The sequence below is a fragment of the Giraffa tippelskirchi genome, chromosome 11 (assembly GCF_054371585.1).
Source record: "Giraffa tippelskirchi isolate mGirTip1 chromosome 11, T2T-mGirTip1v1.2.pri, whole genome shotgun sequence".
NCBI classification, from domain to species: Eukaryota; Metazoa; Chordata; class Mammalia; order Artiodactyla; family Giraffidae; genus Giraffa; species Giraffa tippelskirchi.
Genome location: NC_137285.1, coordinates 92,113,137 through 92,132,584, shown reverse-complemented (window position 1 = coordinate 92,132,584; position 19,448 = coordinate 92,113,137). Strand labels below are relative to the sequence as shown.

At 41.6% G+C, this 19,448-nt stretch overlaps 1 protein-coding gene across 7 annotated transcripts in view; it reads left to right on the top strand.

The window, feature by feature from the left end:
- The window catches only part of PIWIL4 (piwi like RNA-mediated gene silencing 4), a 75,540-nt gene extending 57,408 nt beyond the window's left edge, over positions 1-18,132 (top strand). For 4 of the 7 annotated variants that reach the window (XM_081543213.1, XM_081543210.1, XM_081543211.1 and 1 more), the window contains exons 13-20: positions 552-624; positions 6,364-6,564; positions 7,565-7,668; positions 9,492-9,562; positions 10,938-11,091; positions 16,423-16,548; positions 16,655-16,802; positions 17,481-18,132. In XM_081543213.1, coding sequence (XP_081399339.1) covers positions 552-624; positions 6,364-6,564; positions 7,565-7,668; positions 9,492-9,562; positions 10,938-11,091; positions 16,423-16,548; positions 16,655-16,802; positions 17,481-17,597 — 994 coding nt within the window. In that variant the 3' untranslated portion in view covers positions 17,598-18,132. Of the gene's footprint in view, positions 1-551; positions 625-6,363; positions 6,565-7,564; positions 7,669-9,491; positions 9,563-10,937; positions 11,092-16,422; positions 16,553-16,654; positions 16,803-17,480 lie in introns of all 7 variants that reach the window. The other 3 variants (XR_014069172.1, XR_014069169.1, XR_014069170.1) reach the window with 1 other exon arrangement.
- The last annotated feature ends 1,316 nt before the right edge of the window (positions 18,133-19,448 follow it).

Here is a 19,448-nt window from a genome sequence, read left to right as displayed (position 1 = left end):
TGTCCACTGATTGATTGATTGATTGATTAATTAAGGTTGGATATTCCAGGCTCCATGCAAGGTGCCACTAAGGAAAAAAATCTTTTAGTTTGAATCATACAGATTAACTGGATATCTTGATCTCATTAATCTAATGATTTTTATTTTAGAGTTCCCATGGAGATTCAGAATTACAGAATTTTTAGTCCCAATTTACCTTGAACTCTGTTTCAAACGTTTGATAGTGAGACTTGTGGTTTCAAAAGTACGCTTTCAATTCCATTTTGAACAACAGAATTGTTGTTTAGATAGAATCTGTGGGGACTCTATACAATGGAGAAAATTTTAGTTTTCACTAATCTGTTTTTTATGTTAATAAAAATCGTAATTAAATGTCTCTAGCATATCTTGTTTGGGAGAAGCAATTTTAGACGCAAAAGGTTTCAGTTAATGATTTTTTTCCCTCAAATTATAGTCTGTTATAAAAATCAACTGCTATTATTTTTAACGCTATATGATGATTGTGCGCTACTAAAATTTATACATTTTCAAAATTAATCTTTTTTATGTAGCATAAGAGTACAAGAAAATCCAGCTGCATTTATTCACGCTATACGGAAACATGTTAAATATGATGTTCAGTTGGTAAGTATAGGATAGTTTTTTGTGTTTTGAGGTATAATTTTTATTTTTCTTCATATCAGCCTTGAAAGAAGGAATTTGAACATATTCTCCCACATGTTTTCAAATTGCTGTGCATTTCCCCAAACACCCAATAAAGTATTGGTCTTGGTATTTTAATAAGATATTTTATTTTCCTTTCGTATTTCTAATATTAATTTTTAACCCAGGTGGCACTAGCGGTAAAGAATCTGCCTATGAATGCAGCAGACACAAGAGATGTGGGTTCAATCCCTGGGTTGGGAAGATCCCCTGGAGAGGGAAATGGCCACCCACTCCAGTATTCTTGCCTGGAGAATCCCATGGAGAGAGGAGCCTGGTGGGCTCCAGTCCATGGGAACCGAAAAGATCTGGACACAACTGAGCACCCACCCCTTTATCAGCTTGTTGGGTATCTGCATATTTTTCAACTTGTTGGTGGTGGTCATCTTTTACTTAAGATTTAAGATAAATTCACTCTCATCTTATCCCATAAATGTTGGGGCACCGAACTCAGTGTTTCAAGGGTTTCTTGGAAGGTGTAAGTTTTCCACGTCACCTGTGGTCCCATGTTCCTCTTCCTCTGAATTCTTGTCTCCTTTCATGGGTGCCCTTTCCTTCTGCTTCATAACACCCTGAGGGATACCCACAATTGCTCCATTTCCCAAAGTATAGTGTGTGTGTGAGTGCATGTTGTGTGTGGTGAGTGTGTGTGTGTGTGTGTGTGTGTGTGTGGTATGGTGTGTGTTTGTGGTGCGTGTGTATGTGGTGAGTGTGTGTGTGGTGAGTGTGTGTGGTGTGTGTGTGTGGTGACTGTGTGTGTGTATGTGTGGCATGGTGTGTGTGTGGTGAGTGTGTGTGTGTGTGGTATGCTGTGTGTGTGTGTGGTGAGTGTGTGTGTATGTGTCTGTGTTATGCAGCTGACTTTGCTGAGGGTTTGGGGCCAAGGCACGATTACATCACATACCACCATTCCAGACAAGTTAAAATTGATGTGCCTTTTCGTAAAGGATCTCTCAACCCTTCCTGTGTCTTGGAAATGTTCGCTCAGCCTCTCACTGTCCTGCAGTGCTTCTCTGCCGCAGCTCCTATCTTACTCCACTGGCTCGTTCAACCCAGCTCCCAACATTGCTATTCATATCTCACACAAACCAGTTTAGTTAGCTACCTCTTTCTTTCCACAAAATTTTGCCCATAAGGATGTTATAATAACCAAGGAAATTCTCACTCTAAGAGCATTTATTTTTCACTTTAAAATGTAAAATTGAACTTACAGAAAAGTTGCAAGAATAGTACAAAGAACTCTAATATACCATTCACTCAGATTCCCCATTGTTGGCATTTGATTATGTTTACTATCATTTTCTGTCATTTCCTCTCCTCCCTCTCTCCCTCACTCTTTCCCTTCCTATCTTATTTATTTTTTTCCTGAACATTTGAGAGTAAGTTACAGGCATGATGCCCATTACCCTTTTAATACAGTTATGCATATTTCCTACAAACAGGGTCACTGTCCTACGGAACCATAGAACAACCATCAAAATCAGGGAGCAGTGTAACCAGCTAATCTACCAACTCCATTCACATTTCTTCATTTGTCCCCAAAATGTTTTCTGTAGTTAAAAGATCTAACATATTGCATTTAGCTGCCTTGTCTCTTTAATCGCTCCTTCAGTTTATAACAGTTTCATAGTTCCCGTTGACTTGGATGACCTTCCAGTTTTTTTCTTTCTTTCTTTCTTTCTTTTTTAAATAAATTTATTTATTTTAGTTGGGGGCTAATTACTTTACAATATTGTAGTGGTTTTTGCCATACATTGACATGAATCAGCCATGGGTTTACATGTGTTCCCCATCCTGAACCCCCCTCCCACCTCCCTCCCCGTCCCATCCCTCTGGGTCATCCCATTGCCCCAGCCCTGAGCATTTTTCTCATGCATCGAACATGGAATGGTGTTCTGTTTCACATATGATAATGTACATGTTTCAATGCTATTCTCTCAGAACGTCCCACCCTCACCTTCTCCCTCAGAGTCCATAAGACTGTTCTATGCATCTGTGTCTCTTATTCTGTCTTGCATATAGGGTTATCGTTACCATCTTTCAAATTCCATATATATGCATTAGTATACTGTATTGGTGTTTTTCTTTCTGGCTTACTTCACTCTGTATAATGGGCTCCAGTTTCATCCATCTCAGTAGAACTGATTCAAATGTGTTCTTTTTAATGGCTGAGTAATATTCCATTGTGTATATGTACCACAGCTTCCTTATCCATTCGTCTGCTGATGGACATCTAGGTTGCTTCCATGTCCTGGCTATTGTAAACAGTGCTGCGATGAACATTGGGTTACACGCGTCTCTTTCAATTCTGGTTTCCTCGGTGTGTATGCCCAGCAGTGGGATATTGCTGGGTCATATGGCAGTTCTAGTCCCAGTTTTTTAAGGAATCTCCATACTGTTCTCCATAGTGGCTGTACTAGTTTGCATTCCCACCAACAGTGTAAGAGGGTTCCCTTTTCTCCACACCCTCTCCAGCATTTATTGCTTGTAGACTTTTGGATAGCAGCCATTCTGACTGGTGTGAAATGGTACCTCATTGTGGTTTTGATTTGCATTTCGCTAATAATGAGTGATGTTGAGCATCTTTTCATGTGTTTGTTAGCCATCTATATGTCTTCTTTGGAGAAATGTCTGTTTAGTTCTTTGGCCCATTTTTTGATTGGGTCATTTATTTTTCTGGAATTCAGCTGCAGGAGTTGCTTGTATATTTTTGAGATTAATTGTTTGTCTGTTGCTTCGTTTGCTATTATTTTCTCCCATTCTGAAGGCTGTCTTTTCACCTTGCTTATAGTTTCCTTTGTTGTGCAAAAGCTTTTAATTTTAATTAGGTCCCATTTGTTTATTTTTGCTTTTATTTCCAATATTCTGGGAGGTGGGTCATGGAGGATCCTGCTGTGGTTTATGTCAGAGAGTGTTTTGCCTATGTTTTCCTCTAGGAGTTTTGTAGTTTCTGGTCTTACGTTTACATCTTTAATCCATTTTGAGTTTATTTTTGTGTATGGTGTTAGAAAGTGTTCTAGTTTCATTGTTTTACAAGTGGTTGACCAGTTTTCCCAGCACCACTTGTTAAAGAGATTGTCTTTTCTCCATTGTATATTCTTGCCTCCTTTGTCGAAGATAAGGTGTCCATAGGTGCGTGGATTTATCTCTGGGCTTTCTATTTTGTTCCATTGATCTATATTTCTATCTTTGTGCCAGTACCATACTGTCTTGATGACTGTGGCTTTGTAGTAGAGCCTGAAGTCAGGCAGGTTGATTCCTCCAGTTCCATTCTTCTTTCTCAAGATTGCCTTCCAGTTTTTAAGAGTATAATAGACCAGTTATTTTATACAGTGTCTCTCAATTTGGGTTTGTCTAATGTTTGTTTATCATTAAATTCAGTTTATGCACTTTTGGCAACAATATCACAGGAATGATTCTGTGTTCTTTCCAGGGGGTACTCCATTATTAGGGTGGTTTCTGTCAAGCTTCTTTATAAAGTTACACTTGTTGGTAATTAGGGTTTTTTTGGTAGGGAGATACTTTGAGACTATGTAAATATCCTGTTCCTCATCAAACTTCACCCACTAGTGTTAGCTGCTGCTGCTGCTAAATCGCTTCAGTCGTGTCCAACTCTGTGCGACCCCATAGATGGCAGCCCACCAGGCTCCACCGTCCCTGGGATTCTCCAGGCAAGAACACTGGAGTGGGTTGCCATTTCCTACTCCAATGCATGCATGCATGCTAAGTCACTTCAGTTGTGTCCGACTCTATGCATCCCTATGGACAGCAGCCCACCAGGCTCCTCTGTCCTAGAATTCTCTAGGCAAGAGTACTGGAGTGGGTTGCCGTTTCCTTCTCCAACTAGTGTTAGAATCTGTTGATAATTCTTGTCTGAATCCATTCCTACCACATATGTGTGTGTGGTCAGTTGCTCAGTCGTGTCTGAGTTTTTGAGTCCCCATGTCCAAATTGTCCTTGGTTTTGCCAGGAGGACCTCCATTTAAGATGGCTTCTGTGTCTTTTTGGCATGTTCTTATCTTTCTTGGAACACTTCCTTACCATCTGGCACAATAAGATAGTCCAGGTTAATTTAAGTTTTGCTGCCCAACTCTGGAGTCATATATTTCTCCAATGAGCCCTGATTCCTTTTGGAAGAGATCAGTATCACAAACCAAGACCTGGGCACTGAGTGTGCTTATTTGCTACTGGGATGACACAGCTCCTAGGCTTTCCCAATGAGCGAAGCTAGGAAATATGTGTAAATGTGTGTGTGCATGGGCTTCCCTGTTGGCTCAGTGGTGAAAAGTTTGCCTGCAGTGCAGAAAACATGGGTTCAGTCCCTGAGTGGAGATCTCCTGGAGAAGGAAAAGGCAATCCACTCCAGTATTCTTGCCTGGGAAATCCAATGGACAAAGGAACCTGGTGGGCTAGTCTGTGGGGGTCACAAGAGTTGGACATGACTTAGTGACTAAACTACCACTGCCGCGTGGGTGTGCATATATATACATGCACACTTGCATCTATTTTATTGCTGCATGTATCTATGTATATATTAACATATTTTATCAAAATTTTAAGTATGGAAAATGTGTTCAGGTCCCCAGTTGCAACCCAGTGCCACAGGAGCTGGTTCTCCCTTTCCATATCTGTACCCCTTATCTCTGAGAGTGAGAAATATGGCCCTTATTATCCTCCACATACTTCCTTACTTCTTCATCCCTGGTGTGTAACCAGCCTCACTTGGCTCCCACCTTGTTATGGTCCTGGTTCCCATCGGGCCACTCCTTGCTTAGCCCCAAATTCACGGGATGCAAGGCAGGAAGGCCCCTAAGATAATTTTTCTGGTACTTTAAAAATATTTTCTTCTGCTTTATATGCTTAAGTGTAAATAATTTTAGCTTTTGATGTTATGATTTGGAACAATTCTATAGGTGAAAAAAGTCACTGTATTTGTTTTCTGTTGATTATGACAGTGCCTATCTTTTCTATAATTTGGGGTGGTGGTTGAAAGTAGAGAATAAAAGATAGAAAGGAGACGGAGTTAGGCCAGGAGAGGTCCTTCTGTGAGGGAAATACCTCATGGGAAGTGGAGGCAGTAACAGAGAAGACTGGAATTTACCAGGGCACCTGAAGCTTCTTTCTCCTTATTTTCCCTCCCGTCATAGCCTACACTCTAGTCCAAGTAAGCAAACAAAAAAAGATGTTGTTTTTTCTTTAATTTTGGATGTCCAGTGCCTAATGGGAAAAAGACAACAATTAAGCTAACTCTCCACTTTGCTTATCTGTGGATGCAGCTGGGAAGGGTAGTGGGGAGCTAGAGAGCCCCAGGGAAGGGTCACTGCAAAGAAGAGAGGTAACTGGAGAAAAAGCTAAGTTGGAAGGGAATTTGAGGAAACTGACCAGATCAAATCAGGAGAGAAGCAAAGAGGAAGGAAGAGCCCAAGGAGGTGGTAGGATTGGAGGGAGACTTTGCAGAGCGGATGGCTGATGAGAAGGCATTTCAGAAGGCTTCGATTCATTGTCTTCTCTTTAAAGACCATTCAAGAGAAGAATTGTAGGTGTGCTGTTTGCTGCTTGTAAGGGCGAAAGACTTTTGGAAATTCATTGTTTTTTAAAGCATCCTCTCAACGTAAGTAAATTGACCTTCTTCTTTTTGTTGTTGCTGCCTTTTGTTTTTAGGTGATGTGTATTCTGCCTTCTAGTCAGACGGGCTATTATGATTCCATTAAAAAATATCTGAGCTCCGACTGCCCGGTGCCCAGCCAGTGTGTGCTTGCTCAGACGTTGAATAAGCAGGGGATGATGCTGAGTGTCACCACCAAGATTGCCGTGCAAATGATCTGTAAACTCGGGGGTGAGCTCTGGGCGGTGGAGATCCCGGTGAGGAGCTGCCTCTCTTTTCCTTTTAGTCACCAATCAGTTATGAATTTTAAAAAGTGAATCCAAGTAGGAGATATTTTCATGTGGTTCTAGAAATATTTGCACTGTTTGTTTACTGGGTCGGTTTGTCGTTTATCTGTTTGTCTGCTCTGGGTTCCATTATACACCAGCCACTGGGAAGGTCTGGAGGGTGAGTTGTGGCCCCCGTTCCCGTGGAGCTTTAGTGAAGCTGGTAACAGAATATTTCACGGAAGAGAATCTAGTTTGGCATCGACTTGGAGGGACTTGATTTGGAGCCATCATTTAAAAATCTGGGTTCTATGGCCCCTGCCCTTCCCTGCTTTCAGCAGGGTCCTACCTTGCAGAGGACCCTTGCACCCTGGATGGAACCCCTCCCTGCCATACTCCGAGAGCTTGAGGAAATAGCAGAGCCTGTGATGTAAACCTCCAGTTTGTGTTGGGAACTGAAAAAATCCTATTCTCTTTCCTGAGCTATGGGCACCGTGGAAGGAAGCGAGGAGCCTCAGAAATGAGAGCCCATTGCCTGTTCCCTTAATCAGGATATACAGGTTACCCCCAGCTGCTCCTCCTGGAGGCATGCAGACAAGGGAGGATTCCTTGGAGAGCTAAAGAATGGGGAATGGAATTTCCCCTCAGATTCCTTCAGCCCTGAGGCAAGGGATAAATGGACCAACCGCTTTACCGGAACCCTTGAGCCTCTGAGGGCCCTTGTCCCCCCCACCCCCACAGTGGTTCGTGGCCGTTTTGGATGACCGTGTGTCTCTTAATCAGAGTATGTACTATACTCCTCCCTCTGTCTTCAGGTTTCCCTGGGCTCTGGTTTAATAATCTGCCTCATCTGGACCTTCATCTCCCTGGCGCAGAGTTTAATTTAAATAATTTCACAACTATGGAGAGTCTTTTAAAAACTGCATATTAAGTCATTGCTTGGGAAAATAATATCTCGTTCCATTAAATCATGAAAAATCTAATTTTACAGTTAAAGTCCCTGATGGTGGTTGGTATCAGTGTCTGTAAAGATGCATTCAGCCAGGGAACGGTGGTGGTTGGATTTGTGGCCAGTATTAACTCCAGAATCACCAGGTACTTTTAAAATTACCCTAACATAGTCTTCAGCTGTTTAAAGTTTTACTTCCTATTTAACTAAAGGCTATACAGCAAGGAATAGTTTGTATTCTTCACTCATTTTTAAAATATGAACACTTATGGTCACAAATTACACTCACATATATAAATGTGATGGGTAATATTAGGGTAAAATTTAGCTTCAATAAAAAACTATTTTTATACATTCATTAGGACAGGCTATTTCTTATATGCTCTGTACTAGGAAGTTTACGTTCATGATGTCAAGCAGTTGAGAATCAGGTTGCCTGGATTTATATCCTGATCTTCAACTTATCTATTCTGTGTAAATGTTCAAGACATGCTTGTTAATATTTTTAGTAGTCACAGAAACTTCATGTGTTGGTTGTTTATTTATACAGCTTTTAAAAACATAGGCAGGGGACTTCCCTGGTGGTCCAGTGGTTGAGATTCTCCTCTTTCACTGCAGGGGACGTCGGTTTGATCCCTTGTTGGGGGACTGAGATCCCATATGCTGAGACACACAGCCAAAAATAAACAAATAAATAAAAAATAAAATGTATCATCTTTAAAAAAAGAGCAAACATAGGCAGGATGAGGGATAACACATTAAACATTGACTCATAGTAGATATTAAATTGTAGTTCTTAGAATTGTTTCAATATTTATAACTAAACAATGTGTTTTGAGACTGTTTGCAACAGGTTTCCTTCCTAGAATTAAGTTCTTTGATTTACTCCATTCAGTTTGTAATCAGGTGTATATTTGGGATTGTGGGAAGCAGACGAAGCAGCAGTTTGCACGCCTCCAGTGTCCATCCAGGTTGTGTGAGATCCCTGTTCTGTGTGTCACTTCCTTAATCAAACACAGAAGGGACTTCTGGCTTCTTAGCAGCATTTCTAATTGCATCATGACTATTGCACCCTTTTAGAGAACTAAAGTAATGGAGATATTATGTATCACTAAGTCATGATCTTCATTTTACAAGTGCTTTTAATTAATAATTTTAGCAAGAGAACTTGATTCTGAAGTCTACATTAAGTTAATCATGTTAAGATTTCAATTCTCCAAAGCTTACCTATAGAAATGAAGTTTATACTCGAGAAATCTTTGAATAATTTGAAAGTGGAAGGTCTACTGCTAAACTAATACACTTCTTTATAACAGTGTAGTGGCCTGTATTTATCAGTGCTTATTATGTAACAAGTGCTGAGCTAAGTACTTTGCATATTTTATCTAATTTCATTTTTATAACAACCCTATGAGATACTAAATACTTTGCATGCTAAGTCACTTTAGTCATGTCTGACTCTTTGCAACCCCATGGACGATAGCCTGCCAGGCTCCTCTGTTCACGGGATTTTCCAGTAGGTTGCCATTTCCTCCTCCAGGGTATCTTCTGACTCAGGGATTGAACCCAAGTCTTCTGTGGTCCAGCATTGGCAGGCAGATTCTTTACCACTGAGCTACATGGGGAACCCACTAACTACATTTCTATTGTGTAAATTTCCTTGGCTCAAATGAGGAAACTGAGGCTTAGGTTCACATAATAAAGTCACACACGGGATGAGTTTGCCAACCAAGACTTGAACCCAGAGACATCTGATGCTAGCACTGTGCTTTAGTTTCTAGTATCAGTAAATTTTACTGAGTGGGAGTGGGATGAGGGAGAGCATTTTAATATAATAGTGATCATATAGTGTATACAAAGTTATGAACAGTGATTTAGTTATAATGTCTACGTCTTAATTTAATACTTACGCATGTTTGTAGCAGAACTTTAAAAGGTGAACTTTACTTTGGTTCTTTGCTTATTTTAGGTGGTTTTCCCGCTGTATCCTTCAGAGAACAACAGCTCATGTTGCAGACTGCTTAAAAGTGTTCATGATCGGTACTAAACTCGTAGCAGTGGGGGTGGGCTCCAAGGACTGCTCCTTCAGACCCAAAGTCCGTAAGCTTCTAGCAGATCAGACAGGTGGAAACAGACTCCTTAAGCCTCCCTGAGTCAATTGGCACCTAGTTGGAGACCCCAAAGCTGCGGCCTGACTCAGGCTGACAGATAGGCTCTGAAGAGTTTACATTTGTGTCTCTGTGTGATAAACTGAAAGCCAGGAGAAAAGAAGGTTTGTAGCTGCTGGTGGCTCTGGCAAGCAGTTTGAAGGCCAAAAGAAACTTAGCCTGGAGGAACAAGGATTATGTCAGACCAGGTCTAGAAGCAGGAGAGAAGCCTGGGGTGCTGGGGTGGGAGTGCCGGCAGGTCAGGTGGGCACAGGAGGAGAAAACGGGGAAGACAGCAGATGGGGAGGGTGTCCTCCTCACAGAGGGACGCAGTGGAAGGAGGGACCTGGGGTTCCCATATCTTTTCCAGCCCAGGTCCAAAACTGGCTTGGCCACTGCCTAGCAATGTGATCTGTTCATTTCCCCCTGCCCCCAATCTGCACCATCACTACTATAAACTCTGAGGGGTTGTAAATATTTGTTTCCCAAAAAGGTGGATTTGCTGATACCTACTGGTAGTGGACTTACACATATGGTCATCTTCTATCAAACCAAAATGAATCTCTGGGACCATAAACTCTCCTAACACAATGGTGCCATATATGCAGGAAAAGAAATATTTTATCATATTACTTTCCCTTCACTTCAAAACCTGGTCATTTTTTTAGCAGTAGTTACAAAAAGTTTCTGTTGGGTAGGAATTACTGTCTGGTCTCTACTCTTCAGGCAGTTTCTTAAAGTGAGTGGAAATTTTTCATAGTTCATATTGTTGGTAAGACTTATGGGTGAGTCAGTGTGAAGAGATGTTTTTTACAGGAGCAGCCAAGTCTTTTCCCTATGTTTTCATATTTATGCTCATTAGAGAAGAAAATTACATAATATTATCCAGTCTTTCCTTATTGAGAGGATTTAAAGATTTAAAGAAACTAAATTAGTATTAATTTGGTTTGGGGGAATTTGTATGTCTATTGCATAAATTAAATTTTAATTTATTGCTTAGATATTAAAATTTTACTAAAGAGATATACTGAGTTTGAGTATATATTATGCCACAGAAGCCATTATGATTCCTTAAATAGCAGAAATGCAGCAATGTTCCAGAAAGTTATCCAATTTTATATTATTACAGATACAACCCAAATTAGATATTACCCTATATCACTGTGGTCTGAAATAGCAAGCTATTTAAACATTGAAATATATGGGAATGTTATTCTTTGTTGGCATCGGACAAGTCATCCTTTTTTTACTGACATCAAATCCTGCAGGGGCACTGGACAGGTGGTATAACCATAACCACAGTTTGCCAGCACGGATAATTGTGTACCGTGACGGTGTCGGCGATGGTCAGCTCAAGACACTCGTTGACTATGAAGTTCCACAACTGCTGAGCAGTGTGACCGAAGCAAGTTCAAATACCAGGTATCAAATGAGTATTCTTTTCCCACTTCCAATTCTAGCATATTCATCATAACTATTGAAATTATTATGTGCATCTGTCTCTTTTATTTTTCATGCAGTTAAGTTTTGCTCCATTTCTGCTTTATGCGAGTACAACCACCCCTAGATTGGAGGGTGGTTGGGATGGTCTTATGTAAATCGTCTGGGTGCTGTGAGCTTTTGGGGGCCCTGAGTGGGGGTACCAGAAGAAGGCAGGAATCTGCAGAGCAGCTGACACTGAGATTCAGCAGGAAGCCTGCAGGGCTGCTGGCAGCTAAAGATGCTTCATACATATCAACATGCTGGGGGAAAAAAACAAGCCCTGGTTTCAAATTCGAGGCCCAGGTCAACACACAGGGTGAAAGGCTCTGACATGCAGACAGTAATCTGCAGCTCAGGTGTGTGAAAGATGCTGAGAGCGCTGTGGGTGCTGTGAAAACTAGGCTGCATTTGGAAATCAGATCGTGCTAAACACCAAGAACCTTCCTCTACTGTCAGATTTCTAGATTCGATGTCTTGGTCCATTTTCCTCCATGATTATATCCAGTGGGAAGTGCAAGAAAAATGTTAGAACCGGAAAAATGAAGGAGGATTATGACCTTAAGATGGCTTCTTAAAATCCTCAGAAAACATTATGTTCCAAGTTGTGTGCAGCACTCCCTCTCCTCTGTAGGGTTATACCGTTATCACTACTGTCGAGGCTCAAAGGAGCCAAACCTTGACCTCATCAGTGACCCTCAGAGAGGAGGGAGAGCATCATAGCTCAGTGGCAAAACCACCTTTAGCTGCATCCAAGCTATCAGAGCCAAACTTTCTCATTCCCCACTGACCTTGGGTCACTTCAGTTCTGTTCTGTTCAGTCGCTCCGTCGTGTGTGACTCTTTGTGACCCAATGGCCTGGAGCGCACCAGGCCTCCCTGTCCATCACCAACTCCCGGAGCTTGCTCAAACTCATGTCCATCAAACCTGTGATGCCATCCAGCCATCTCATCCTCTGTCGTCCCCTTCTCCTCCTGCCTTCCATCTTTCTCACCATCAGGGTCTTTTCCAGTGAGTCAGTTCTTCGCATCAGGTGGCCAAAGTACTGAAGTTTCAGCTTCAGCATCAGTCCTTCCAATGAATATTCAGGACTGATTTCCTTTAGGATGGACTGGTTGGATCTCCTTGCAGTCCAAGGAACTCTCAAGAGTCTTCTCCAACACCAAAGTTCAAAAGCAATTCTTCAGCACTCAGCCTTCAGTTCAGTTCAGTTCAGTCACTCAGTCATGTCCGACTCTTTGCGACCCCATGAACTGCAGCACACCAGGCCTCCCTGTCCATCTCCAACTCCCAGAGTCCACCCAAACCCACGTCCATTGAGTTGGTGACGCCATCCAACCATCTCATCCTCTGTCGTCCCCTTCTTCTCCTGCCCTCAGTCTTTCCCAACATCAGGGTCTTTTCAAATGAGTCAGCTCTTCGCATCAAGTGCCCAAAGTATTGGAGTTTCAGCTTCAAAATCAGTCCTTCCAGTGAACACCCAGGACTGATCTCCTTTAGGATGGACTGGTTGGGCCTTCTTGCAGTCCAAGGGACTCTCAAGAGTCTTCTCCAACACCACAGTTCAAAAACATCAATTCTTTGGCACTCAGCTTTCTTTATAGTCCAGCTCTCACATCTGTACATGACCACTGGAAAAACTGTAGCTTTGACTAGACAGACCTTTGTCGGCAAAGTGGTACCTCTGTTTTTTAATATGCTGTCTAGGTTGGTCATAGCTTTTCTTCCAAGCAGCACGTGTCTTTTAATTTCATGGCTGCAGTCACCATCTGCAGTGATTTTGGAGCTCAAGAAAATAAAGTCTGTTACTATTAGCATTGTTTCCCCATCCATTTGCCATCAAGTGATGGGACAAGATGCCATGATCTTCGTTCTTCGAATGTTGAATTTTAAGCCAGGTTTTCACTCTCCTCTTTCACTTTCATCAAGAGACTCTTCAGTTCCACTTCACTTTCTGCCGTAACGGTGGTGTCATCTGCATATCTGAGGTTGTTGATATTTCTCCCAGCAATCTTGATTCGAGCTTGTGCTTCATCCAGCCCAGCATTTCTCTTGATGTACTCTGCATATAAGTTAGATAAGCAGGATGACAATACACAGCCTTGACGTACTCCTGTCCAAATTTGGAACCAGTCCATTGTTCCATGTCCGGTTCTAACAGTTGCTTCCTGACCTGCATACAAATTTCTCAGGAGGCAGATCAGCTGGTCTGGTATTCCCATCTCTTGAAGAATTTTCCACAGTTTGTTGTGATCCACACAGTCAAAGGCTTTGGCATAGTCAATAAAGCAGAAGTAGGTATTTTTCTGGGACTCTCTTGCTTTTCTATGACCCAATACATGTTGGCAATTTGATCTCTGGTTCCTCTGCCTTTTCTAAATCCAGCTTAAACGTCTGGAATTTCTTGGTTCACATACTGTTGAAGCTTGGCTTGGGGAATTTTGAACATTACTTTCCTGGTATGTGAAATGAGTGCAATTTGTGGTAGTTTGAGCATTCTTTGGCATTGCCTTTCTTTGGGATTGGAATGAAAACTGATCTTTTCCAGTCCTGTGGCCACTGCTGAGTTTTCTGAACTTGCTGGCATGTTGAGTGCAGCACTTTCACAGCATCATCTTTTAGGATTTGAAATAGCTCAACTGGGATTCCATCACCTCCACTAGCTTTGTTCGTAGTGATGTTTCCTCAGGCCACTTAATTTCGGACTCCAGGATGTCTGGTTCTAGGTGAGTGATCACACCATCCTGGTTATCTGGGTCATTAAGATCCTTTTTTGTATAGTTCTTCTGTGTATTCTTGCCACCTTTTAATATCTTCTGTTTCTGTGAGGTCCATACTGTTTCTGTCCTTTATTGTGCCCATCTTTGCATGAAATGTTCCCTCTAATTTTCTTGAAGAGATCTCTAGTCTTTCCCATTCTACTGTTTTCCTTTATTTCTTTGCATTGATCACTGAGGAAGCCTTTCTTATCTCTCCTTGCTGTTCTTTGGAACTCTGCATTCAGATTGATGCATCTTTCCTTTTCTCCCTTGATTTCAGTGTCTCTTCTTTTCTCAGCTACTTGTAAGGCCTCTTCAGACAAGCATTTTGCCTTTTTGCATTTCTTTTTCTTGGGGATGGTCTTAATCACTGCCTCTTGTACAATGTCACAAACCTCCATCCATAGTTCTTCAGCCACTCTGTGAGATCTAATCTCTTGAATGTATTTGTCTCCTGCACTGTATAATCATAAGGGAATTGATTTACGTCATACCTGAATGGTCTAGTGGTTTTCCCTACTCTGCAAGTTAAGTCTGAATTTGGCAATAAGGAGTTCACGATCTGAGCAACAGTCAGCTGTTGGTCTTGTTTTTGCTGACTGTATAGAGCTTCTTCATCTTTAGCTGCAAAGAATATAATCAATCTGATCTCAATATTGACTACCTGGTGATGTCCACGTATCGAGTCTTCTCTTGTGTTGTTGGAAGAGGGTGTTTGCTATGACCGGTGTGTTCTCATGGCAAAACTCTGTTAACTTTTGCCCTGCTTCATTTTGTACTCCAAGGACAAACTTGTCTGTTACTCCAGGTAACTCATCACTTCCTACTTTTGCATTCTAGTCCCCTATGATGAAAAGGACATCATTTTGGTCACTTTTTTTCGTTAGTTCTAGAAGGTCCTGTAGGTCTTCATAGAACCATTCATCTTCAACTTCTTTGGCATTAGTATTTGGGGCATAGACTTGGATTACTGTGATATTGAATGGTTTGCCTTGGAAACAGAGATCATTCTGTCATTTTTGAGATTGCACCAAAGTACTGCCTTTCGGGCTCTTTTGTTGACCCTGAGGGCTACTCCATTTCTTCTAAGGAATTCTTGCCCACAGTAGTAGATATAATGGTCATCTGAATTAAATTCAACCATCCCAGTCCATTTTAGTTCACTAATTCCTAAAATTTAAATGTTCGCTCTTGCCATCCCCTGTTTGACCACTTCCAATTTACCTTGATTCATGGACCTAACACTCCAGGTTCCTATGCAATATTGTTCTTTACAGCATCGGGCTTTACTTTCACCACCAGTCTCATCCACAGCTGGGCACTGTTTTTGCTTTGACTCCATCTCTTCATTCCTTCTGGAGTTATTTCTCCACTGATCTCCAGTAGCACATTGGGCACCTACCGACCTAGGGAGTTCATCTTTCAGTGCCTATCTTTTTGCCTTTTCATTCTGTTCATGGAGTTCTCAAGGCAAGAACACTGAAGTGGTTTGCATTGGGTCAATCTAACTGACCCAAGAGTCACCAACATGCAATTTGGGAATCGCAGGATACATTTTAGCAGCTGACAATGCTAAAGAGTTAATTCTCCTGCACAATGACATCAACTATTAAAAAGTTTCGAGATTGAAAACATTAATAAAGTATTTTTAAGATAAAGTGCTTAAAGTGAATTTTCAGTGATCTGGACGTTTCTCCCCTAGTGGCAAATATTTTGTGTTGTTTAGTCGCCCAGTCATGTCTGACTCTTTTGAAACTCCATGGGCTGTAGCTCACCAGGCTTCTCTGTCTCTGGGATTTCACACGCAAGAATACTGCAGTGGGTTGCCATTTACTTTTCCAGGAAATCTTCCCAGTTTAGGGATTGAACCTAAGTTGCTTGCATTGCAGGTGGATTCTTTACCGCTGAGCTACCAGCGGCGAATATTTAGATTTTATCTATTAACACTTAACACCTGGTCATTCAGCATTTGACCCCAGTGTGTATATGGTCTGTCCATCCACCCTCCCAGGCATGTGTTTTGCAGCATTCAGAAGCAATGACTGGAGGAGTAAGGAGAGCTTCTAGTTTTCCATTTTTTATTGAGAAATCGAGAATAAGAGTGAAGGTGAAACAGGGAGATGATTGCTAATGGAAAAAAGAATCTTGTCTCCATGTATAATTCTATAAATGCTTCCTTTAGAAGTGCTAATTGTAATTTATTGTCCCATGAACCATTCTTCCCCATCCCCTTTCAGTGATGGAAATTGGTCAAGTGATTGGACATACCACACTTCTGCAACAAATGAAGATGATCCTTAATTTAAAGATTGTTTATATTTCAGGGAGGAGGGGAAGTTAGGGGTAATTTTAATTTTCTTTGTTTTGCAGCATTTTGTGAATGAATTATTTCATTTTAATATTACCAGAAATATATAAATAAATAGAAAAGGCTGCATGGCTTGGTTTTAGTTCTCTTCATCTTCTTCTTATTATTATTACTATTATTTTTTACTTTGCCTCTCTGGTTTATAAGCCCCAAACTGTCAGTGATTGTGGTCAGGAAGAGGGGCATGCCACGATTCTTGGCGGAAACCGGCCGAACTCTGCAGAACCCACCACTTGGCACTGTCGTGGACTCGGAAGCAACACGGCCGGAATGGCAAGTCTGTTAGAAAATCTATTTTTAACAAAGATTTGAACGTGTGTGGTCAAGTTTGGCCCTGTTCTGTATGCCTTCTTTCTCACAATCCTTCCTTTCCCCTCAGGTATGACTTTTACTTGATCAGCCAGGTGGCCTGTCGGGGAACCGTTAATCCCACCTACTACAACGTCATTTATGATGACAATGGCCTGAAGCCCGACCACATGCAGAGACTCACATTCAAACTGTGTCACCTGTACTACAACTGGATGGTGAGTGACAGCTCTGTACTTAGTTGCAGAGTAGAACTCAGGGTGCCCACCCGGAAGTTGTCACCCAATTCACCTTTGGCACAATGCCTGAGTTTCCACAAAGGAGGGATGAATGAATGGATGGATGGATGACTTCTTAGTCCACACTGGATGAAACCCGGTCTATCATAGACATAAAATACCAGTAACTATTAGAATTCATTAGCATTGATAATTTCTCAAAGACTTTACTATGTACATTATTTTATACTGGTCTGGGAGGAAATCAGGGTATTGTTAATTCCAAGTTACAGATAAGACAGTTGAAGGCAACTCAGATATTGTATCTGGTGGGAAGGCAACAGGCATGGCTCTGTTCCACAGCTGCTGTCAAGGTCCAAAGCCAAGATTTGCTCTCAGCCCCTCAGAACATCAAGTTGTAGGAAGCATAGGTCAGCCCTAAGTGTGTGGCTCACAGGTCCGGGTGTCATGAAACCAGACTGGCCCTCTCGGCTCCCCCATCTTGCCCAGTGAATTTAAGTTCCCAGTGAGCAAGGTTGCCCTTTGTTGGTGAGTTCTTACTGATTTATACACATTCTAACATACGTATAACTAGTGGATGAAGAAAACTTGGGAAAAAATGCCGCTTTGAAGAGTAAGTTTTCCTCTTAATTACTATCAATACATTTTCCTCCTTAGGGCCTAATCAGTATTCCGGCTCCCTGTCAGTATGCACGCAAGCTGACCTTCCTGGTGGCACAAAGCCTTCATAAAGAACCAAGTTTGGAATTAGCCAATACTCTCTTCTACCTGTGATGACATGAACAGGAGGCATCGCTGGTGGAGGATTCTGAGGAGCCCTTGGTATACTTTGTACAAATCTGCTATAAGCTCAAGGCTGTGGCTCCGGGAAGCAGATTGAGGGTAGTTTTAACTTCTGAGGGAAAAAAAATAGCCACAGCAACTGAATCTGAAATGATTCAAAAGAAATGATGTTTAATTTTTTAAATTTTTTTTTTTGAAGGATGATTGCTCCACAATATTGTGCTTATCTGTGCCTTTCATCAGCATGAATCAGCCACATGGTGTACACATGTGTTGTTTTATTTTAGAGAGCTTTGTGCTCAGGGTGAATTCTCATTGTGGTGTATAGAATTAAAATGTACCATCACCTGTAAAGAATACCACAAAGTTAAATACCCTCTCAGAAAAAGTGCTTGCATGATGTTTTAGTGGTAGGGTCTAATTTCCACCCTAAAATTTGCAGAAGTTTTCTTAAATTATGTTGTAGAGTGTTTTGTTGAGTGGTTTAAGTAGTTGTTACAAAATAAAGACAATTGAGAGCATCGCATACGTGTTTGTTGTTATTTGAATTTTAGTTGACATTTCATGTGAACTTCATTATTTAAGGATTTTCAGCAAAAACTCTTAGCCCCTAAACCACCTCACCATCACTCTTTGAGTCATATTTCCAAAAGTGAACATTTCACTTATTCTTTCTTTTTTTAAATTGAAGTGTTAATTTACAATGTTGTGTTAGTTTCAAGTGTACAGCAAAGTGATTCAGTTTTACATGTATATTTACACACGTATGCATGCGTGCATGCTAAGCCGCTTCAGTCGTGCCTGACTCTTTGCAATCCTGTGGATTGTAGCCTGCCAGGCTCCTCTGTCCTTGGGATTCTCCAGGCAAGAACAGTGGAGTGGGTTGCCATGCCCTCCTCCAGGGGATCTTCCCAATGTAGGGATCGAACCCGCGTCTCTTAGTCTCCTGCATTGGCAGGTGGGTTCTTTACCACCCAGTAGCGCCACCTGGGAAGACCATATATACACACATATATATGTATTCTTTTTCAGATTTTGCGTATTCTCTTATGGAACTTTATTTCACTTGGTAGCAGCTTGTCACTTGGTGATCTTGTCTCCTGTTGCTTCCTGAACGATAGGTGCCATTAGAAAAGAACTCGCACAGGCTCCCGTCCACCTGCCCACCTCAAGGCATCGCACAGACTCCCATCCACCTGCCCACCTCAGGGCATCTGTGCACGTAGACCCTGCCCCTCCCCTCATTACTGTAAACAAACTGTTCCTGGGGAACCCCTCCACCTGTGTGCTAACTCTCTTGCCTCTGGTCTATCCAGGATGCTGCTCTAACCATTCTTCCCTCTCCCTTCTGTATCATCAATTTCCCTCTCACGCTGGATTCTTCCCACTCATCAGCATTATAAATATATTCTTATTTCTTCCATATTAAAAAAGAAACGTTTGTCCTCAAGCTCCTATGTCATTTCTTTGCTCCTGTCTACAGAAAAACTTTATCAACGTAAAAAACAGTCACAATCCTAAAGTTGGGAGGTATGTTTTATTCAGTGGAGATTTTTAGGACTTCACGCCTGGGAGACGGCATCTTAAGGGACCCTGAGAGAGTTGCTCTGAGGAGAGGGGTGGAGGAGTTAGGTTGTATAGGTTTGCAACAAAGGGCAGGTAGTCTGAACATCAAAACTATTTTTTTGAGAATTCAAGAAATAAGATATCTCAAGGAATTTGGTGCTTTTCTGTGTATGGGAAGATGCAAGAGTCGACTCACTGAAGTCACTCCTTTCATATGCATCTCTGCTCTCTGGGGCCAGTTTCCTGTGTTTTTCACATCCTGAGTTCCTCAGGGCT